The sequence below is a fragment of the Rasamsonia byssochlamydoides genome, assembly GCF_041956645.1.
Source record: "Rasamsonia byssochlamydoides strain NRRL 3658 unplaced genomic scaffold VTN77scaffold_46, whole genome shotgun sequence".
Taxonomy (NCBI): domain Eukaryota; kingdom Fungi; phylum Ascomycota; class Eurotiomycetes; order Eurotiales; family Trichocomaceae; genus Rasamsonia; species Rasamsonia byssochlamydoides.
In genome coordinates, this window is record NW_027192429.1 from 17878 (window position 1) to 40448 (window position 22571).

A 22571-nucleotide genomic window follows, 5' to 3' on the forward strand; every position below is an offset into this window, starting at 1 on the left:
AATTGGAGGGACATACTGACGATATATCTATATCACCTTGACGGTACTGTCGTAGCTTCGAATAATTGTGTCTTCGTTTCGCTATGGAGATATCCGCTCAGATGAATCCTTTTCATTATTCTGTAGGCGTAAAACTTGAGTCGTAGTTTGTCATTGTTTATTGTCATTGGAGGGGTTGTATGTATGGTTGACATTTTGGGGTCACACGGCTGCAGCACTTGACCCGTTGACGTCGTCAACCCGCGACCCATTACGGACAGCTAACTCGGGAACCGGCCAACACAGCATCGTCCTTGATACATCTGGTCGACCGTTGCGCGTTTCTTTCATTTCCCCGCATACTTTATTTCTTCTGATTCTGGCAATGGTGTAACGCGGCCCCGACAGCTTCGCCGTGGGCTCCGAACACGATCACCGTTCCTATGCGAGCGGTACTGCCGGGAAGGCCTCGAACGAAGCTCCAGGCTCTCAGCACCGCGCTGTGGGATGGTCTTCGGATTGTGGTAAGAAAGAGATTTTGCTTCCTTGCTTTAGTGAATGATTATTGCGCAGTTTCCACAGCTCCAGTCGCTGATGCGCTTGTTCAATGCGGCAGGCATACATCTCCGGCCATGCTATCGTTATCCTCGGTGGAGCGCAGACGCTCCTGCAGACGATCTACGTGGACGAAACTCAAACCCTCGAAGCGATCGCTATTGATGAAACAACAGGTCGGATTGCTGTGAGTGGGGGGCCAGATATATTCGTGTACCATCCATACGGGATTAAGGGAGAGACGTTGAAGGTTCGAGCTCGTCGCATCGGTAGTTGTCGCCATCTGAGACTAACAGGAAAGGATGAAAACAGTGGTCGCTGGCTCACGCTTTTCGGGCGCAAGACGACAATGAGGCCATCAACACGCTGTCGTGGGGCTCCCCTGATGAGCTCCTTGTCGCCAATTCCAGTCTCGCCGTGTGGTTCTTAAACGACGACACGCCTCGCCTTATATGGAAGAAAAAACTGGCGAACCCGGCCAAATTCGCGCAATTTTCCCCTGATGCGGAATTGGTTGCCACCACCGGACACTATGACCGGCTCGTCAAGATTTGGCGGAGACTGGCCTTCGGTGCTGACGACGTCCGGTTCGAGGTCTCCTACCTTCGTCATCCCACTGCGGTCACCGGGATACACTGGCGAAGGCCGTTTCACCGCGAACAATCGATGGACAATGTTCTCTATACGATATGCGCGGATAACAAGATCCGGGTGTGGACCGTCACGGATCATCAGGCTCTTTCAGCCATGCAGCTCTGGGCAGAGATCGATATGGATAAATCGATCCAGCCAAGGGACATTGCGCAGGCTGAGAAGGGTGGCCGTCGGTATGGTTTTATTATAGATAGTCGAGACTTTGCGGCTGCAACCGAGCGGGCAGTCCAACGAAATACCAAAAGGGATAATTTCGCTCTGGAACATATCGTGGAGGTCGCGAATAAAAGTCCTGAGATCTGTGTCATCGTTGACGGCCAGGGTCACATGTCTGCGTGGGCGCTCGAGAACGTTGGTTCCAAAACAAGGTCTCCAACAGATGTCTTCAATATCCTCCATATTGAGGGCCTACATTTCTCATTTGCGCCGGGCGCGTCGCCTGAAGAGGATTACGCACAATTCTATTCGTTTGGAGCCTCCACGTCGGAGGACTCATTAACAATCTTGGTGCACCACTTCGATGGCCGCATAGAGTGGTTCGACTCGCAAGTAGATGTGCTCTTCGACCCAACGCCGCGCAAGAACCGGTTGACATCCCGGGGGGTCTGGTCGGGTCACACGGAACCAATCAAGAAGATTGTCCGCAATGCAAGCGGACATATTCTTGTGTCGCGAACCGACGACAACAATGCCCTGATCTGGAAACAGAGGACCCGGGGTTCTGGATCCGTTCTTGTTCGCCAGAGCTCGATCTCATCTAACGAACATATCCATCGGACCTGTGTGATTGGAGATGGGCAGTTCCTCGTGAACCTCCACCACCAGAGCATATCTCTATGGGATATCCGCTCCTTCCCTGCTGAGAGGCTGGCGGTTTGTGATTTTGTGTTGTCTGGCAAGCCACTTTGTGTCTTGCAGATCCCCACCGCAGAGCCTGTCGACAGTTTGGTATATGTGGCCACTATTGGAGCAGATATGAAAGGTATCGCCTGGGAAATTCATCTGCCTTTTAGCAAGCACCATGCGGCCACCACCAATGGAACTGACACATTTTTGCGTCAATTCTGTACCTTCAGTCTGGGGTTGGAAGACGATCTCTCTTATATTCTGCCTGTTGATCCTGCCGGTCAACAGGTCAAGACATCTAGTTTTCTGGATGCCTTTGCCGCTGATATCGCCATTTCCTACACGCACAAGGGAACGATTCACACATGGGCTGCCAAAGTCGACAAGGAAGAGGGAAAACTAGATTGGTTGTTGACGTCGACCGTCGAAACCGGCATTGCGAATCCGTCTCTCGCAAGCAGCAGCTCGATTCGCAAAGCTGCTCTTGTCGACCAAGACCGCACTCACCTCACCATTTGGGATACGAGCGGTGCTCAGCTGGAATTTGAGGAGCGGTTTCCGCCCCATGACATGATTCGCGACCTTGATTGGACCTCGACCCCGGACAAGCAATCGATTCTGGCAGTCGGATTCCCTCATAAAGTCATCTTGCTGTCCCAACTGCGTTATGATTATCTCGACTCTGGTCCGTCCTGGACACAGATTAGGGAGATACGGATTCGTGACCTGACGCCTCACCCGATCGGTGACTCTTGCTGGTTGAGCAATGGGAATCTGGTTGTTGGCGCGGGGAACCAATTGTTCGTGTATGACAAACACATCGAAGTTAGCAACCGCCTTGTTACAGAGCTACGTATACCCTCTCATGGCAGTTCGGTCGTGGATCTCTTTGAGGTCGTCTCTCGACTGAATGGACCGCTGCCTGTATACCACCCACAATTCCTTGCCCAATGCATCCTATCCGGCAAGACGAACTTGGTTCATTCCATCTTGATGAATCTGCACAGGAAGCTCAAGTTCTACACCGAGGGTGACGAGCTTGATACTTTCCTTGGCATACCTATCGAAGATTTCTATCGAGAGACCGATGTCAGGATACCTTCCCCCTCCCCTCGTCTTGACTTTGCTGACCATCTCTACAGATCATGCAGAAAGCGACGTGGAAGGAGATGCGGTCTTCATATGCGGATTTCTCCATGGATGAGGAGTCGCAGACCTTGGATGAGAATGTCGCTGCCATTCTAAATGAGAATCTTACGCGAGTCACACTGCCTCAACTCTCCAGCCAGGAGCAGTTCCGTCTGGCCAATACGATAGAATGCGTTGCCACAGTCGAGAAGCATCGACGCTCGATGGATGATAATGCCGCCCGCTACCTGCTTTTCTTTCGCCAGCATATGCTGCGAAGAAGCCAAGGAGTTTCCAACAAGGACACTGTCTCGTGGAGAGAAATTGTGTGGGCATTGCATAGCGGCAGCCAGGATATACTGACGGACTTGGTTTCCCGACAATTCAATGGCAAGATGACGTGGAAGGCCGCAAGAGAGAGCGGTATCTTCATGTGGTTATCGGATCTTACAGCCCTGGTAGGTTTTCTCTTCTGTCCAAGTTAAGAACCTGACTGATAATGGGAACCAGAGGGCGCAACTGGAAGTTGTCGCTCGAAATGAATACACGAAGACGGAGGAGAAGAATCCGGTTGACTGTTCTCTCTACTATTTAGCTCTGCGGAAGAAGAATGTCCTACAGGGATTGTGGCGGATGGCAAACTGGCATCGCGAACAGGCTGCCACTCAACGCCTTTTAGCTAATAACTTTCAAGAGCCGAGGTGGAGGACTGCAGCATTGAAAAATGCATACGCGTTGCTTGGGAAGCGTCGATTCGGTAGGTTTCACTCCGTCTTTTTTTGGTATTTTTGCGAAAGGGCTTCACTAATAGATCTTGGCAGAATATGCTGCCACTTTCTTTTTGCTGGCGGACCACTTGCGTGATGCCGTCAATGTTTGCATAAATCAGCTGGGTGATATCCAATTAGCAATTGCTATCACGAGAGCTTATGAGGGCGATGATGGCCCGACGCTGAAGGAAATACTTGAAGAAAAGGTGCTTGTGGAAGCTGCTGCAGAGGGTAATCGGTGGATGGCATCCTGGGCATTCTGGATGCTTAACCGTCGTGGTATGGCGGTGCGTTCTTTGATTGTAAGTTTGCGTCGACAGGTTGGATCCAGCAGATGACTGACGATTGCTTCCAGTCACCTATCGAATCTTTGATCCCGCCGACTCCTGCGTCTCCTGGAAGTCCGGGGATGATCTCACTACAAGCAAAATCCTACCTCTCGAACGACCCTGCGTTGGTCGTTCTCTACAAGCAGATACGCGAAAAGTCATTGCAGACTCTAAAAGGCGCTACACAGATCCCGCCCATCGCGGAATGGAACTTTGTCCTCCGCAACGCAAGACTGTACGACCGAATGGGTTGCGATCTGCTGGCACTTGATCTTGTGTGCCATTGGGAATTCCTTCGTGCGCCGTCGCCGTCAGCCTACCGGATGCCCACTCGGCTAGACGAGGACGCGACGGAGTATCGCAAGCTGCTCAGACGGCGCAGCAGCCTTGTTATCGCCGACATGCCGGTCCGCAGTCCGGAGCTGCCAAAGGATAATAATATCAAGAGCCCTGGAGCAGCGCAAAAGCCGACAAAACCCCAACCGACGACCTTTGAAGAGCCCGATGCAAACTCACTGCTAGACAGTTTTGGATTTTAATGCATTATGAGAGGCGTTTAGGACGAGTTGTGTATTGTTTAGGCCGTAGAACCTTGTTGCATTTATGGGATAGGCCCTGTCTTTATGTACTGTACAGTATATAACATTTCTGAATTCAGCAATTACCTTAAGAGGTCATGTTATCCTACCTAGGGATGGATGAAGATGAATGTCACTGCTCGAATGTGATTGGTCAAATGCAGTGAAACGGCGATAGTGGGGCCCCGTCCAATCCAGCCATTCAGAATGCATGGAACCAGTCATACCTCTTCAGTCCAGCCAATCATCGACAAGCAGCACTACTTCAACCTTCTTTCTGATAGACAGACAGATTGATTCTCTAGGTATAAGACTGGCATATCTTCTTTTCTCTTCTTTTCCCTGATCATAACAATGATAAAGGGAATTCAGTCCTGATTTTATTTCTTCTCCGTTAGCTGTCTCCGTTAGCTGTGTGGGAGCCAGCACTTCAATCTGTTTACTGACGAAACTTCGCAACATTCAAGTCAAAATATCCTCCTATCCTATATCAATCAATCATGGGCACTGCCTCGCAGGATGCAGATATAATCAATACGAAGGACCATGGATTACCTGATCTCGAGAACCAGCAGAAACAGCCGAACGATAATAATGCCCAGTTGAACAATACATGTACATGTACTACTACTACGGGGCAGTCAGCATTCAAGAGTTTGGGTATCCTAGATCGCTTCCTGGCAGTATGGATCTTCCTAGCCATGGCAGTGGGCATCATTCTAGGAAACTTTGTGCCCAATACTGGACCGGCCTTGCAACGGGGGACTTTTGTTGGTGTCTCGATTCCAATCGGTGTGTAGTCCATCAAGACAGCAGACAGCCCGAAGTGGGAATTTCATTTCGATAACTCCTGCTAACTCTCCATAAAGCGATTGGATTGCTCGTCATGATGTACCCGATCCTCTGCAAGGTGCGATTCGAGTCTCTGCACCGTGTGTTTCGGACTCGGGAGATTTGGATCCAGATTGCTTTTAGCGTCTTTGTCAATTGGATTGTAGCGCCGTTTCTCATGGTAAAATATCCTTCTCTTCTGTTCACGCTGTATATGACGCTCTCCTGCTGATTTTTGTTAAAAGATGGGTTTGGCTTGGGCCTTCTTGCCTGATCAGCCGGACTTGCGAGAAGGTCTCATTCTCGTCGGCTTAGCGCGATGCATCGCCATGGTATGTGATCTCCTGTACTGTCGTCCGTGAAAGCCATTTCGCTTACCTTACTGGTATCAAGGTTCTCATCTGGACCAATCTCGCCGGCGGCGACAACGAATACTGCGCGATATTAGTGGCCATCAACGCACTGCTTCAAATGGTGTTGTTCGCGCCCCTCGCAGTCCTGTTCATCAAGATCATCAGCCACTCCCACAATCAAGTCGCGCTGTCCTATCCGACGGCCGCAAAGAGCGTCGCCGTCTTCCTGGGCATCCCCATGGGCGCTGCGATCCTGACTCGCTTTTCGATCCGCTCCGTCGTCGGTCCGCGATGGTATGATCGCGTCTTTATCCCGTGGATCAGCCCCTGGTCGCTCATCGGCCTGCTCTTCACCATTCTCGTCTTGTTCGCCTCGCAGGGCCGACAGGTGGTCCATCAGATCGTGTCCGTCGTGCGGGTCGCCGCACCGCTGATCGTCTACTTCATGGTCGTCTTCTTTGCCACCCTCCTGGTGACCTATCGCCTGGGATTTGGGTACAAATTGGCCGCGGCGCAGAGCTTCACGGCTGCGAGCAATAACTTCGAACTGGCCATCGCTGTGGCGGTCGCGACGTTTGGCGCGAACAGCAACCAGGCTCTGGCGTCTACGGTGGGACCGCTCATCGAAGTCCCTGTCCTGCTTGGGCTTGTTTATGTGGTGAAGCGGATAGCCCAGGTGGTGGGCTGGAAGGCGTGACAAGTTAACAATGGGTTTAGTTAATATTAACTAGGTGGTTAGTAATTAATCCTCCTGCATCAGGGTTGCCGCGATGTTTAATTTAATCTAGTTCGTCCAGTTGTTATTGTTAGTATGTACTTTGCTAAATTATATTTAATAGATCTCATCCAGGTGATCAGTTTCAATCCGCCAGAACGATCTAGAACAACAGGACTATTAATAAGCCAGAAAAATTGTCCAGAGGGGGAACAATACCCAACATGCATGATGCAGCTAAGACAGCTTAGTTGTACGGAGCACATACAGTAATTACCTACTCCATAGGATTGGAGAGAACTCCTACATATCACAGAGTAATTACCAAGAGCATGCTCAAACGTGTCACAGTAACATGCTCCAATTTTGATGTTTGACACTCGTCACTGATAAAAGTTGATAACTTGATATGCCTATCCATAATCTACAGCAGATAAGTGCCGATCCTGACGCATTAAATTGGTGACATCCAAGACGCGGAGATCTTTCCAGTTCTAGAATTATAGCTAACACAGTGAATGCGACGAGCACTTTTCCTTTACACTGATAATATAGTAAAACAAACGATTGCAATCAGGCGGCGCAGCTGGGTCCCTTCTATCTACTAGGTAACTGGGCACCTGCACCTGCACGGAGCGGAAGTTGCCCGATCTGGCAATCCAGTCGTCTTCCATCCAGACACCTTGGTAGTTAGGTAGTAGACCAATCAACTGTCTATGTACCTCGTGAACCTGACAATAGGTACACGTCGATAACTAGGTACTGCACATAATTTACTTGCAGTTTCCAGACTCTGCCTTGTATAAAAATCAGCCTGTTTTTTTTTTTTCTGATCTCATCTTCTTGATCTTTTTCCTAATAATCGTTATTTTCTTCATGTCAATGACAAATATGAGTTCTAGTTCTAGCTCTAGTCAAAATTCAATCGTTTTCGTCGTCTTCGTCGACAAAAGTCTGCTTTCTGGAAAATAACTTTACTACTGCTGCTGTTGCTGCTGCTGCTGCTGACTACTCCTGAGGGATATACAAGAAATTCCTCGTCGAAAAGCCCGTCGTAACCTGCTTCCCTCCTTCGGAATTGACTGCATCTCCATCCAAGGATTTCTCCAGACTGACGAGATACCCCACCGGATCGTCCACCATGTTCATTACCGTCTCTTGCTCGAGGACTAGCCATGCCCAGCGTAGCCAGTTTGGGGAGAGCCACCAGTCTGCTCCCTCCTCCTTATCCTCGTCTTTATCCTTCTGGGTATAGCCAGGCGCGTCACCAACGAGATGAGCGATGGTGGAGAAGAGCCTGTTCGAGGGGTTCGAATCCTGGTCCTGCTGATTCTCGACTACCTGGTCAAAAGCCTGTAGGAAAGCCTCGTCGTCTTCATCGGGAAGAACCCAGGTGACGTCGGCGGGCGGAGGGGGGTATGTCTCCAGAAGGAAATGGCACCATTTCGTCAGGCGGGGTGATAAGCTGCTCTTATTGTTGTTGTTCTTGTTGTATTTTCGGTGAGCGGCGATGAGGAAGCAGATGAATGTCGCGAATTCGAGGATGCTGTGCGGTCCGTTGCCTTCCTCGTCCTCCTCTTCATCATCATCGTCTTTTCCTTCCTTGCTGGGGGAACTGTCGTTGATAATAATAACGCGTCTGGCTTCAGACATGATTGTCCGTAGACACTTCTCTGCAGGCTGCTGCATCTCCATTGGGAGGAGGCTGAACAGCTCGCCGAATTGGAATAGCTCACCCTGTAGTTGTAGTTGTTGTTTCTCTTTACCTTGAGTTTTAGTCAGAAGGGATTCCTGACCCAGAATCTTCGATCGGATCTGGTCTATTGTCTCGGGCGTAAACGTTCCTGTTGATGTTATCCGACTCAAGAATAAGTCAACAAGACTCTCCTTTTCTTCCCGCGTTCCGACAGAGGATTCCTCCCCCGTCCTTTGTCTCCTCGAAAGACTGAGTGTCCAATACGCAAAAAGGATCGCCGTCTTGGACAGCTGGATCTGGCTATCTCGATACATCTTCGCGTAGAGCTGCTTTAGGTTCTTCGGCGACGACGGCAGGTCGCGACCCGACAGCTGGAGTTTCTGAATATGCGTCATCAGCTCGAGAAGGATCTGGTTCAACGACGCCAGCAGATTGCGAGAGTTTCCGTAGGTGTCTAGCGGGATGTGAAAGCCGTCGTCGCGCGTGATTTCTAGCGTTTCCAGTTCCCTCTCATTCGCTGCGATGACAGATACCGCCCGCAGCAGGTCAGGAGAGAAGATCGAGAACTCGAGAGGGGCGGTGGGGTCGACCAGGGGATAGGAGACTGAAAAGACGTAGTATTTCTCGGTGTCTTTGTCTTCTGTTGCCTTGTTGTTGCCGTTTGCAGTCGCAAACTCCGCCTCATATCTTGCTTTTGCCATGCTTAACGGACTGCCGGGTGGTGTTCTCAAGCTGACGACACGATATTCGCAAGGGTTCTCGGGGATGCAAAAGCCGTAGTTCATCATCACTACAGCTCCCGAGTCAAAATTAAATGAAAACGTGGAGCTCGATCGATCATCGAGACAAGTCAAGATAGTAGATATAAATGAATATCACTTACACTGCTCGTTGTTTCGTGGCCCATAGTTATTTCCGACTTCCTGACCCGGCCCGACATCTTCCATCACAGCAAGACCGATGCTCTCGTTTCCCGCTTGCCATTCTACCTTGGCCAGAGGTCGGTGGTTCGTGGCGTCTATCAGAGGCAGAAGAACTGATATTCTGTCTTCAGGGAGCTCCGGCAGGGGGATGATGCCAGCAAGCACTTTGGCAGTAAATGCACGAGATGCGATAATGGTCGATGCCCACAGATACAGTTCCCTAAGAGTCAACTAAGGTTACCACCTAGTCAACAGATTTGAGAGGAACTTATCCTACCAAGAATACCGCTCTGCATCCTCAAACCCCGACTCCTTCAACGCTTTGAACCCACTCTCGTAGTTGGTCCTCCAGACATGCAACCTCCGCTCGCGAGCTGCAGCCAGACTGGTCATCTTCAACCACACCAGGTCCTCGTCGTCATAGTACAACGGCGTCGTCAGCTCGTCCGGCCGAGGCAGCGTTCGAATATACGGATACCAGAACCCATCCGATCCTCTCAGATACTGACCCATGAGAAAGAACGCCATCGTCTCTTCCGGCCCGACGTTGTCGATGAAATGGCGCGGAAAGACGACCCCACGGGAAGAGAAGAATGGAAAATCATCTCCTACAGCACCGGTAGTGGACGGAGGAGGACGGTAATCGATAGCGTCAAAGTAGGACATGGTCAGTGCCAGCGGAGTCTTGATCACGCAGGAGGCGCGCGGCAGGCCAGAGGTCCATTCTGGCTTCACTTGGAGGTGCACTCCGCGTTTGTCGTCCCTGGCGAATTGGACGTGCTCGTCAAGTCGGCCCCCATGTTGAGTAACCCATTCTTGAAGAGCGATATGGGCGCTGAGGGGATCTTCAGAGTATCTGGGTGAGAGGTAAGCAAGAGTGTGAAGGAGGCAAAAGAAGAGAAAAAGAAGAAAAAAAGAAAGACGGAGGAGGAGGGGGGAAAATGCAAAGACGAATAAAATAGAATAGAACCGGGAGATATGAAGTATAAAAGCAATATTCGATCAAGGTCAAATAAAACAAATCCCTAGGTAGCACCATGCAAATTGATCGATCGATTGATTGGCAATGAAACGAAACAAATAATACATACAGTCCAGTTTGTCCTGTACCGCTACCTGCCTCAAAAAGAAGCTACCTAGCTAGGTATGTCCGCTGATATAGACATAAAATAAAAGACCACAACGAAAATATGCAAACCCCTTTAGAAAAGAAAAAAAAATCGAAGTCACCTACCCCTCCTGCTGCTGTGACAGCGACAGCGACTCTGGCGTCGCTTCCATCTTTCTTTTTTAGTATTTACAGTACGCTTTGCAGAAGAAGGGAATTTTGCCCCTCAATTGAGGTTGCCGCTGACCTGACTGAAGAAACTCTGGAATGAACTGTCTGCGCTGTGTCGGGGTCTGTCTGACTGTCCAATAGTCTAAGCCATCATTGCGAACTGGTTCGATCGACGTTGTTCCAGCGTCTTGGGCGTATCGCTCAATAATCGGTCGATCGATTGATTGTCTCGTGCACACTTTTTTCCTTTTTCCTTTTTTCGATAGTAGTGCGGGGAGAATGTTGGAACGGAGAGCGGACGGGCCGCTTGTGGCGGAAAGGCGCCTACCACGACAGGAAGACTAATATGGGTGCGGACGTTTCTATATACCTAGCTTCCAAGGTTTGTTAAGATCCAGGAGGGTACGTAACTATTCTCGAAGTCTTCATCAGCAGCCTTCTAAGGGCTCAAATAAATGTCACCCAGATATCTCGGTCAAAACCAGTCCTATCTAGCACGTCCTTACTGAGAGCCAAGGACATTTCATGGCAGGTGTACTGTAAAATCCAACAGCTGAAACAGTGAATTGCATGCATACAGCTAATGTACATGAGGTATATCAACGAAATGCCCAAACCAACTCGACATGGATATATATAATCCGCACATATCCGGCCGAATGTCAATGTCATCGCCGCCACAATTCCCAGAAACAAACATAGACAGACATGCAAGACAAGACGTGAATTGAATATTCAGAACACGGAGACCTCCTCCTTCATCATGAACAGGACAGGATCCACAGAATGATGTGATGTACAGGCTGGTTATTAATCTGCAAGGTCGCAAACTAACTCGAGCCGGACGCCTTTCTTCCGGGAACCAGGATTTCAACCAATCCGTCATCTTCGCCATCACTGCTATCGTGCTCATCTGCGTCGTCCTCGAAAAGCGAACGGCCGCTCTCATCCTTGGAATAGGATCGGCCAAACCCGCCATACCGGCTAGGTCCAAAAAAGCTGGAGTATCCCAGAGACTCATTAATGATAGCCTCTTCCTCCTCATCCGAGTCCATCAGGTCCGTTCCACTGCTGGGACCCACCATTTCACCCATCTCGTCGTCATCATCGTCGACTTCCAGAGGAATCCGCACTTTGCGTCTGACAGCTTCCGTGGTCTCGTCGACGGCCTCGTCAGACGAATTCGTCGAGGGCGACCCTGGTGGCGTGAACCCCGTGCGCGGGAAGGTAGGCGACGATAGCGTGTCGTCCCGGTCGAACGCTGGAAAATCGCTAGAAGAAAAGCCATGCGAAGAGTTGGGGTCGTCTTCAAGCCCGGCGATGACAAACGGATTTGACTGCCACTGGTCGTCCCCGCTACCCGTCGAGTTCATCTCCGAGTCTGAAGAAGAGTCGTCAGCGTTCGCCGCCGCGTCCGCAGCCTGCTGTTTGTGCAAAGCCAGGCGGGCAGCCAGCTGGCGACGAGCTCGAGACGGACCGGTGTTGTTTAGAGGGGCGGGAGGCGGGGCCAGTATTGGGATCGGTTGAGTCGTGGAGCCAGATGCCTATAGAGATGTCAGCAATGCCGTCACAATACTGAAAATAGCCAATGACAGAAAGAGTGCATTAACGAAGGTGCATAATTCAGAACAATCCGGGGTGGAATGCCAGCTAGTCTGCTCGTTCGTTGGGTGGCAGCTTATCCCACAGCTCTAGTCTGCAAGCACAGGCCGATTCAATCGGGCAAGGATTGGGCAGACTTCCGACCGGCATCCGGACGAATGGTCTACCGAGATAGCTAGTAGGGAAAACATGGCCCAAAGAAGATGCGACACGATCTCAAGGAGCTGCAAGAGAGTCCTGACTGCCTTCATACACATCTTGTAAAGCCTATGCAAAGGCCCTCTCCGACCTCCCCCGAGACTCCCAGTCGTCATCATGCACCAACCCTGCCCAAGTTGACTCTGCTCGCTGAAGCAACCACCTCAAATCGAACGCCGACTGTCATGACTCGTCCATTTCAACATCTGTGAAAAGATTGTCACCCACATTCTCTGAACCACCTTCCGCGGCGGTTTCGGTCGTGCCCTTGCCCTCCTCATCATCCTGATCCTCCATCTCCTCGTCCTCGTCATCACTGGAGCTTCCAAAACCACTAAGCAGGGAGCTGCTGCCACCCAAGCCAAAGGCTCCGCCGGAGGCACTCCCCTGGTGCATCGTATCGAAGCCTTCGAAGCTCGATCCGGCACCCCCATTCAACCCTGCGTCTGCGAGAGCTGCCGACCCGGTGAAGCCTTGCGCGCCCACGGCGTTGAGGACGGCTTGACGATGACCGATAATGTCAGGGCGCACACCACCCAGAATCGCGTTGTCTCGCTCCCGGGTCTCTGATAATGTCCGTTCAACGTAATCGATCCAGTCTCGGTGCAGAACCTTCTCCATCACCGTCTGCGAGAGGACCTCAGGAGGATGGCGTTCGGTAAACTTGACCACCTCCTCCGATATGAGTGTAAGATGGCCCATGTACCCGAGCCTCATATTCTTGCTCGCCTGGGCCTCGTCACTACGTCTTTGACCCTCGACAATCTGCTCTGTTATGCGCCCAGTTTCGAACAAGTCTATGGCCAGCGACCGATTGAATCCGCGATCCATGGGCCCGTTAAACACTTGCTGAACGACATCATATACTACATTATGCAGGAAATTGTTCCAAGGAAACCGGAAGAAGAATCCCTAGTGCAGTGAAAAGACTGGTTAGCAAAAGATACCCATACTTAGTATGGTCATTGAGGGCATCCTTACCAGAATCGTAGGCACAACTTTGTTTTCCACAAACATGATCTTCAAGTAATCCCCTACTACAGGCTGGCCATTAAGATCATATTGAATTTGCGGGGCAAATTCGTCGTCAGGACGAGCGATGCCAGGAGCAACCGATTCAGGTAGCCCTTGTTCCGACGGTTGAGGAACTTCGGAAGGCGGTAGGTTCGCGGGGTCCGATGCGGTCGAGGTTTGAGGGTCTGATTGTGTCTGCGAGGCTGGCGTATCCTCTGGATGAGACAATGTAATATGGTCAAGATCAGATGACTGCTGTTGTCCCGTGGTCGAGCCGTCCGGCTGACTATCTGCAGATTCCTGGGGCTCTGGTTGAGATTCGTGGGGGGGCGCCTCTTCAGCATCTATCTTAATCTCACTAACTCTGTCAGTCAGACCACAAGCAGTTGGAGATACAGGATCGGCGGATTGAGGCTGTGACGGCGCAGATCCCTCAGGAGTAGCGAGCGGCTCGACAAGATCATTGTTTGTATCGTGCTGGGACGTCGGTGAGGAGACGTTTTGTGGCTCCGTCCCGGTCTCTTTGGTCTCTTCAGCCTTCTCATCATCCCTGATTCCGTCGACGAGAACTCCGGACGACCCGACATCCTCGAAGCCATCATCCTCGCCAGCGTTGGTCACCTCGAGTACTCTCTGGTCTCTCGGAGAATCCAACGCAGACCCGTTGGTAAAATCCACGGCAGGATCACTGTAATCGATACCGGATTCGTCCTTCTTGTGAGGATCAAAAGCGCCTTGTTGTTGCAATCTTTCACGTTCTGCGTCCCGTTGTCTGATGTAGTCTTCACTGCCTACCTCATTCAACAGGCCCATGTTACTGCAATGCAAGAGTTCAGCCATGAGTTCGCAGGTCTTGAACCTGTCGAAGCCGAGAGGCTCAATTTTCGTCCCCCAGGCTGAGTTCAGTTGTCCCCTGTCAACAAGTTTTTTCTGACCTCCCTCGATCACCGTATGCTTGGGGCTGAGGATTAACTCCATAAAATCGGGGATATGCTTGGCAAACAGTCGAAGAAGGGTACCCAGGTAGATAGGGTCGTAAATGCTGGGTGGAGAATCCGGTCCATTCACATTCTCGGGATCATAATCAGAATTATTCTTACGAATAACCTCAATTACGATACCCACACCGACCGTAAGAGCATTCCCCCCCTGTAACATGAAGGAGATGAGCTGCTCTACGCAAGGAGCCGATACCAACTGTCGTGTAAGGCTATTGGGTCCAATGCAAGATTGCTCATTCTGCGTAGCATTGGCCGAGATGGTGATAATCGCTTTCAGAAAATCACCGGCCGATGTCTGCACAGAAGCGGGATGCTCTGGAGACAGGTACGAGAGAAGAATAGGGATAAGGTTCTCGTTCTTCAGCCACTGCGGTTGACGTTAGTGCAGTTCAACGACGTCACAGAATGGAAGGCCAACTTACGTCCACAATTCCCTGGCCGCCTTCGACCTTCTCCAGGCTGATGATCTTCAAGAGCAAATCCATGACCATGGGGTTATCGACATGCTGGAGGATCGCTGGGACAATGCCCGGCAAGGACTTGAAGAATTCCAGCATTTCCTCGGTCTTCTTGTCAAACAAGACCTCATTGACTTTGGTAAAATAACCTGCTTGGAGCGTATCCAGCGGGGCAGGCCGCCTCAGGAATTCCCAGAAGTCGCGGAGATAAGCCTCGTTGACCATCATCGACTCCAGGATCGACCAGGTCTCCGAGGACAGGATTTCGCAAGCGACATATGCATATTTCAGACGCTGTTTTTCCGCTTTCTCGAGGTCCTCAGGCTCCAGGATCTCATCTCTGGGTTTGACCTGCTTCTCCTCTTTCGCAGCAGCGTCCTTTTCACCTGTGCCGCCTTTATCATCTTCTTGATCCTCCTCCTCCTCATTCACAAGGGGAGGGGCGATGACATAGTCCATCAATCGTTTCAGAATATGGTCCTCACGTAAATACTCTATGAGTCTCGTATTATGCTGCTTGAGCTCCTGGATGAGCTCAGGCTCATCCAGTAACTCCTCGAGACTGACATCGGGCTTGTCGAGGAGGGTATCGACGGTGGAGATATTTGCGTATCCCCCGAAACGCCAGAACATATTGAATTATTATGAGACAAAAGCCGACGACAAATTAGATTCATGGACAAACGGTTGGGGTATCTCGGTCGTTGTTTTTTTGTTTTCGTCTTCCGCAAACAAATCGTAACACCGCTATCTATGCGCGCATGAGATGCAATATGGAGTCTAGTGTGTCGTATGTGAAGATAGTGGTACAGAAGCGAACGCTCGTTATCTAATGAAATTTTTCGTATGATCTTCGTCAATCGTTGCAGGATGGAAAGGAGAAGATAGAAACACAGTCCGAGCGACCGCGCGCTGAAGAGCACACAAAACAGTCAGCAAGCTCAGCGAAGGGGGAGGGGGGGGGAAGGGGGGTCGTTTAGGAGTGCTAATCCGGAACCCTCTGGGTTCGCAGGATTGCGATGCGATCTTCGAGAGAAAAAACTCGATGGAGCGGGGCGGAGACAGCATGAGAGGAAAGGGGAGCATACCGTCGGACTCCAAGAGAGTGACGATGAAAGGGTCGAAAATACGCGACGACTGGGACGGGATGGGCCGGACTGAGATGAGGTGGGAGCACTGTGATGCTGTGCGTCCCCAGTCCAGAGCCGGTAGTACCGCCACTCCAGTCGGTCAGTCGTGGAGACACGATCGATCTGGAGGAGGGACAGAAATAGAGGCGGGTGGGCTCTGGGAGATCGATGGATGAGTTGGCGTGAGCGGTTGCGTCTGGACTCGCGGGTTTGCTAGGCGGGGAACAACCACACCAAGCACAATGCGAGGGCTGGCGGGATCACGCCAGCAAGAGGGGCCAGCAGCACCAAAGCCAAAGGGAGGACAAGTCCAGTCTCGGGGTCGTCCAGGGTCGTCGACTCGTCGTCCCTTTGGATGACAGTACGTCAGACGAGAATAGTGTTTCTGTTTCTGTGGTGGTTAGGTCTGGTCTAGGTAGCACGAGACCTGGCTGGGCTGTGAGGGCGAGCGCCTTGCCCAAGTGCCTGGTACCACCCACGCCCTGCGTTCTTGCGCGCTATCGGCGGTATCCAATACAAATTGCCAGCAGCACACTGACCGTCACAATACCTCCAGATCCGATCAGATCATAGATCAGTCATACATAAGTAACATCCCTACTAACATGCAACCTAACATCCCTCGTGGGAGCCGTCTCCGGCCGCCAACTGAGCAATTCAGACAGACAGTCCTTAATCTCTTCACTACGACTTCACTCGATATGCTGATCTGCTCAACTCGAGAATGTTTTGTAATACTGCGAGCTCCTGCTGCCTGATCAGGTACTGTATTACTGTATTGTATTGTACTGTGAGACCCCAGCCTCCGTGTCAGCCACAGATCACGTGCAAGGTCTCCATCTGACGTCGCTGCGTTGAGCATCATTACTCTCTGGATGCCCACCAGATAAGAGGTCGAGTTCTGCCACCCCGCGCCATTCTTCAAGAGCTCAGTTTGCCTTGCAAAACAACGAGTTTTGTCTAGAATCTCATTCCGAACCAGAACACCTGCCATCTCTAAACACGCGCCATCCATCTCTGTCAATGCTTTTATCACGTTCGCAACGATTCAGCGTTTGACCGCTTGATCTCCGCCGTTGCCTAGGTCGTATCTGATCTGCAAACACCCCGCTTTCCGGTCCCTCCAAGGGCCATCCGACGACAATGAACCGGCTCTTTGGGACGAAGAATACGGCGCCAAAGCCTACCCTCGACAGCGCCATTGCCAATGTAAGTTTATCCTTCCTCGTGTTTGAAACTCCGCCTTCTAACAAGGCTGCGTGTCTAGGTCGACAATCGCATCGCTAGCATCGACGTGAAGCTCGCAGCTCTCAACTCAGAGCTCGCCACCTACCAGTCGCGATTGTCGAAGATGCGAGATGGCCCCGGCAAAACGGCTCTCCGACAGAAGGCGCTCAAGGTGCTACAGCGACGGAAGCAGTACGAAGCGCAGCGCGAGCAGCTGGCGCAGCAGTCGTGGAACATGGAGCAAGCGGGGATGATGCAGGACAATCTGAAGAACGTGATGACGACGGTGGACGCGATGAAGACGACGACCAAGACGCTCAAGAAGCAATACGGCAAGATCGACATCGACAAGATCGAGCGCATGCAGGACGAGATGGCGGACCTGATGGAGATCGGGAATGAGATTAACGAAACCATCTCCCGGGCATATGACATTCCCGAAGATGTTGATGAAGCAGAGCTGGATGCCGAGCTGGAAGCGCTCGGCGAAGAGACCATGTTTGAGAGCCAGATGGGCGAAGAAGCAATACCCAGCTTTATGCAGGACGAAGTCGCGCCACCCACGTTCATTGACGAACCTCCCGAACAAGGCAAAGACAAGGTCAAAGAAGCGGCCGGTGGTGTTGGATAGAAATCCCTTCCAAGAAAGATATCATGAACTGTGTGGAGTTCTTGGGGAATTGTCATCTTGTTGTTTCCTTTTTTTTCTTAATATCCTTTTTAACGATTTAAGGGCCTCCTCATCATGACATGACCCGCGTCCGATTTTTACGAGTCTTTCACAGTCGTCAGGTCAGCTTTGTACTATTCTTGTAAATACATTTGCTAGCTATATATGGGGAAAGTCTCGATTGCATTCAACTAGGTGAGAAACAGCTTATTAAATAATGAAGGTAAGATGATGATGAATATCTTGCAGCAGTGTCTGCCAGTTTATATAGAGAAAATCTCCTCACACACACACACACTCTCTCTCTCTCTCTCTCTCTTTTTTTTCTTCGACCTGTCTGCCCATCACGGCTGTTTCCGGTGATTCGATTCCTATATATATCCTCTGTAACGGAGCAGGATTCGGCCCGAGAGCCGATTCTTATAGATGTCACACCTGCCGATTGACAATGCATCAATATTCTAGGGGACTTTTTCGTCTTTTTGATCAAGTCCAACGATCAAGCATCTCCAAGACCAACCAAGACCAAAAGCGCGACGTTCAGCACGGTGATGGCAATCCAAACGAGCACCGCCAAAACCGACACAGGCCAACTGTTCCGCATCTTGACGGTCTCGGGCTGGGGGCCCTCCTCCTCTCCGACTTCGCCGCAGCGGCCGCCCACCTGCACCGTCATGTATCGGTTCCGGCAGGTGAAGTAGACGAGGGGTGCGATGACAAACGGCAGGATGACACTCAGGACGACCTGGGACGCCGTCAAGGCGGTGTTCAACCCGTCCTTGCCCACGGCGGCGGCGATGATGACGCTGGGGATGATACTGATGGAACGAGTGAGGAGGCGCCGGATCCACGGCTTCAGCGTCCACTGGATCATGCCCTCGCTGACGATCTGCCCGGCGATCGTGCAAACGATTCCCGCGGACAGGCCGGACAGGAGCAGCGCCAGGGCAAATATCGTGCCTGCTGCCGGTGAGATCGAGTTCGAGAGGAGATTGTAGATCCCGAACAGATCGGCATCTGCAGCTCCCGGAGTGCCGTATAGAGCAGCCGCCGCGACGATGAGGATGGCACTGTTCACAAACAGCGCGAATGTAAATAGCGACAACGTCAACTCAATGATGGAGTATTTCAAGCAGCCGCGAATGGCATGAATAGAAGGGCGGTACGATGAATCTTCTCCGTTGTCGGTAAGAGATGTAGGGTCCTCGACGTAACCTTGATTGACATCGAATTCTTTGAGACGCGGTTGGACTGTACCACTCCCCAGGAAGAGAGAATGGGGCATCACCGTTGCACCCAAGATGCCACAGCTTTGATAAAGGCTAGCAGGAATGCATCAGAAAATCCCCCTTTTATAAAAGGAAAAAAAAGATTTGTCAGAAATTTGCTTACCCGCCTCCTTGAACCACTGCCGCAGAAGGAAGATATCCTCGAAACACCACTCCTACAGACTCATATTTGATCAGAGACAGCTGAATGCAGAAGCAGATGACCACGCCGAGGACCAAAGCCATGACGAAAAATTCAAATGCGCGAAGCCCCCACATAGAGCCATTGGGCCTGTAGAAGAGCAGCATGAAGAGCACATCCGCCAGGGTGATGATACAGCCCCAAACCAGAGGGATTTTCAGGAGAAGATTCAATGCAATCGCCGAGCCAATCACCTGCGTCAATGTCAGTGGTTGCATCTGGAAAGCAGGAAGAAAAGAGCTCGTAATACCTCTGAAATGTCCGTCGCGACGATGGCAGATTCGGCAAAGAGGTAGAGGATGACGACCAACCACCTCGGGAGATGGAGTCTGCAGTTCTCCGCCAGACTGAGACCAGTCACACTCCCCAATTTGATACACAACGACTGCAGAAAAATGGCAAAGAGATTGGACAAGAACACTACGAAGAGAAGAGCATATCTACTCTGCGCTCCGGCCGCGACATCGGTGGCATAGTTGCCCGGGTCAATATACGCCACGGCAACCAGAAAGCCCGGCCCAACGAAGGCGGCGAATTTGACGAGCGGTTGAAGAGCCCGGGGGACTGAACATTGGATGGTGAGCGCCTTGCTCCGGTCTGGGGGCTGGTCGGCTGCAGATGCAGCCAGAACCAGCCCGGTCGACCCTTCTTTGCTCGCAGGAAGATCGCTGCTGTCATGGGGAACAGGCAAGATACCCGATTGCAACGAGCCATCTCCCGGGCCTGTGACCTGCAGCGTATGATCCCGCTGCTCTCGAGCGTTGGCAATTCCATTCAGATCCTGCCTCGTCGTTTCATCTGCATTCAGCGGCGGGGGATTCTGGTTCCACCCCGGATGGTGGAGAGTATCATCCGTCCGGGACGTCTGGTTCATGGCGAAACAGAAGACACGCGAGAGATACACAAAGTCGAAGCAAACATCCGAAGAAAGAGAGAGGAGGCAAGTGAATTGTAATAACTAATTACCCATTTATCTGGTGCTGCCTAATCTCGGGGAGATCTGATGTCGTACAATGTTGATTATATATTCCGCTCACTCGATTCGCCGACACCGGGATCTAACGTCAGCCAGACGCTCAGACGTGACGGAGTACGGAGGACCTTGCGGGGGGCTCTCCCGAGCCTGCCCGACATCCGACCCGCTTCCGGGGAAGCTCTTCTTTTCCCGCCCATTTCATCTGGCGTCATTCTCATTATTCTCACTAGCATTGGCATCATCATCGAGAGGGTTCATGAAGTCGAAGGCTGAGCGAGATGGACGATCACTGATCCCCCAATACAATAAAGTTAGCCTTACAGTAGCCTCTGAACTAATAGTCCAGCTGTCCAACGGGAAGCTCATTTGGGACTTTATCTTGCTAACTGGCCACGTTAGCGCCTCCATCTAGCTGCTGCTATCTATGGTAGTTACCTAAGTAGGTACCTTCTAGACCTTTTAAGCTTCTACAATCCATCATACTACATCTTCTGACGCACATTCACAAATTCCTAATAACCTGATCTGATACCCCTTCAATAACAACACAACAGTGATTCCACGCACTTCCTCTACCTAGGCAGGTTCTCCATGTTTACTGAATTCTGCAAACTCTCGGCTCCCAGGAGCCAGCATTCTCATTTCCAGGCTCCATATTCTACGAATAAGGAAGATCAGAACTAGGCCTTTGGCTAGGATCCTTAAAAAAAAGATATACCTCCACTCGACTCTCGACAACCCCGTCTCCGAAAAAGGGGAATTATGGGTGGTGAACAGAACTAGACTCTAGTCTAGGAACCTCTCCATCGAAATCAGACAAATCTGGATATACTCTTGTGGATTCAAATACATCCTTTCGGGATCATCATTTTGACGGCTACTTCCTCTGCTACTCTGTCAGCTACTTGCCTAGTAGCTATATGCCCATCAGTTTGAGTACCACCAGATAGAGAGTTGAATCGAACGTGCCAGTCAGCGAGTTAGTTGCTCCTCCAGAACCAGCTTGAAAAAGGTATCATTCGAACGATAGAGTTCGGCGGTCTGCTATCCTCTGGCAACTCCGCTTTCTGGTGTAGGCTTTTCAGCTCTGCTTGTCGGTTCTTCAACTCTGCATCTTGGCTCTTCAGCTCTGCATCTCGCTCTGCAACTCTGCGTCTATGCTCTTCAACCTAGCCTCTTGTAAACGGAGTGACAAGCGATCGAGTTCTTTATCATGTCCCCTAATAGCATATAAATGGGCAACACTTGTAGCAACAAAGCACCACTGGAGTAAGGTTAGGCCCCGACGGAGATCTTTCAGCTCCCAAAGAAGAGAGCCCGGAAACATAGCGATCGATTTCCTTCTTCAGCGTTAGAAAACTGTCGGATTGGTTTGCTTTTTCTGCAAGGTATTGTTATTTATCATTTTCAATGGGATGAGAAAATTGATAATGACGCACTTTGCGCTGAGCAGATGAAGGATTCTTGTCCCCTGGGTATATTGTCAAAATGAGGACGTTATTGAGAAGTATGTCAGTTGAGCTCAAGGCAGAAGAGACTTCGTTGGTAGATGGTGAGTATGGTCATCGTGAATTGAGAGAGAAAGAGAGGACAAACAAAAAGACAATGAATGAAAATATATATGAAGCATTTCTGGTCACCTGCCTAGTTATACTAGTACTTAAGAAGCCGGTGCTGCCTGGGATAGATCCATGGACGCATTGCAAGACCTATGCCAGTAGGAGCTGTTGGTACTCGAAGTACTGGTAATGACCTCATTCACCCTTCGGCGTGACTCACTACGGCAGATACCTAGGTACCGTCGATGCCTCCGATAGATACCTCGTAGGCCTTAGCAAATGTCAATTGCCAACGCTGACCTCTACTATACACCTTCCCAGCCAGGAAATCAGAGGATCAGTGGTCAAATTACCACTCTCTTACTCCGTACTGTTATTACCTGGAACACCGTATTTCACTCACCCCTGAGGCTGGATTATTATTGTCCTAATTTATGTGATTGTCAAGGGCCAAAGCCTTGCTGTCTAGAAACTAGGAGCTCATAAAAAGGATTCGCTGGGGAAGGAAGAAAGGAAGGAAGAGAGAGAAAGGCACGCGAGTTATATCAACAGAAGTCATGTGATGAACAACAAATGGACCAATCAGAAAACGAGAGCGAAGCTGAGTCAGCAATATGGGCTTAGCCCGCA

At 50.8% G+C, this 22571-nt stretch overlaps 6 protein-coding genes across 6 annotated transcripts; 3 read left to right on the forward strand and 3 right to left on the reverse strand.

Moving 5' to 3' along the window:
- Positions 1–422: 422 nt before the first annotated feature.
- VTN77DRAFT_6092 (uncharacterized protein) lies at positions 423–4800 on the forward strand (the record flags this gene model as incomplete). Its single annotated transcript, XM_069422332.1, has 7 exons — positions 423–503; positions 596–784; positions 847–3123; positions 3177–3620; positions 3673–3919; positions 3984–4234; positions 4288–4800. The coding sequence occupies 7 exons, from the start codon at positions 423–425 to the stop codon at positions 4798–4800; spliced, it is 4002 nt and encodes a 1333-aa protein (XP_069276347.1).
- A 740-nt stretch (positions 4801–5540) lies between these two features.
- VTN77DRAFT_6093 (uncharacterized protein) lies at positions 5541–6720 on the forward strand (the record flags this gene model as incomplete). Its single annotated transcript, XM_069422333.1, has 4 exons — positions 5541–5631; positions 5709–5851; positions 5916–6002; positions 6064–6720. The coding sequence occupies 4 exons, from the start codon at positions 5541–5543 to the stop codon at positions 6718–6720; spliced, it is 978 nt and encodes a 325-aa protein (XP_069276348.1).
- Positions 6721–7746: 1026 nt separating this feature from the next.
- On the reverse strand, positions 7747–10638 carry VTN77DRAFT_6094 (uncharacterized protein; the record flags this gene model as incomplete). The annotated part of the gene is made up of 4 exons (XM_069422334.1): positions 7747–9224; positions 9318–9577; positions 9635–10213; positions 10592–10638. The coding sequence occupies 4 exons, from the start codon at positions 10636–10638 to the stop codon at positions 7747–7749; spliced, it is 2364 nt and encodes a 787-aa protein (XP_069276349.1).
- Positions 10639–11466: 828 nt separating this feature from the next.
- Positions 11467–15542, reverse strand: VTN77DRAFT_6095 (uncharacterized protein; the record flags this gene model as incomplete). The annotated part of the gene is made up of 4 exons (XM_069422335.1): positions 11467–12180; positions 12665–13348; positions 13418–14818; positions 14874–15542. The coding sequence occupies 4 exons, from the start codon at positions 15540–15542 to the stop codon at positions 11467–11469; spliced, it is 3468 nt and encodes a 1155-aa protein (XP_069276350.1).
- Positions 15543–17182: 1640 nt separating this feature from the next.
- On the forward strand, positions 17183–17897 carry VTN77DRAFT_6096 (uncharacterized protein; the record flags this gene model as incomplete). The annotated part of the gene is made up of 2 exons (XM_069422336.1): positions 17183–17248; positions 17307–17897. 2 exons carry the CDS (start codon positions 17183–17185, stop codon positions 17895–17897), a joined length of 657 nt encoding a protein of 218 aa, XP_069276351.1.
- A 538-nt stretch (positions 17898–18435) lies between these two features.
- VTN77DRAFT_6097 (uncharacterized protein) lies at positions 18436–20280 on the reverse strand (the record flags this gene model as incomplete). The annotated part of the gene is made up of 3 exons (XM_069422337.1): positions 18436–19258; positions 19329–19600; positions 19657–20280. 3 exons carry the CDS (start codon positions 20278–20280, stop codon positions 18436–18438), a joined length of 1719 nt encoding a protein of 572 aa, XP_069276352.1.
- Positions 20281–22571: the final 2291 nt, after the last annotated feature.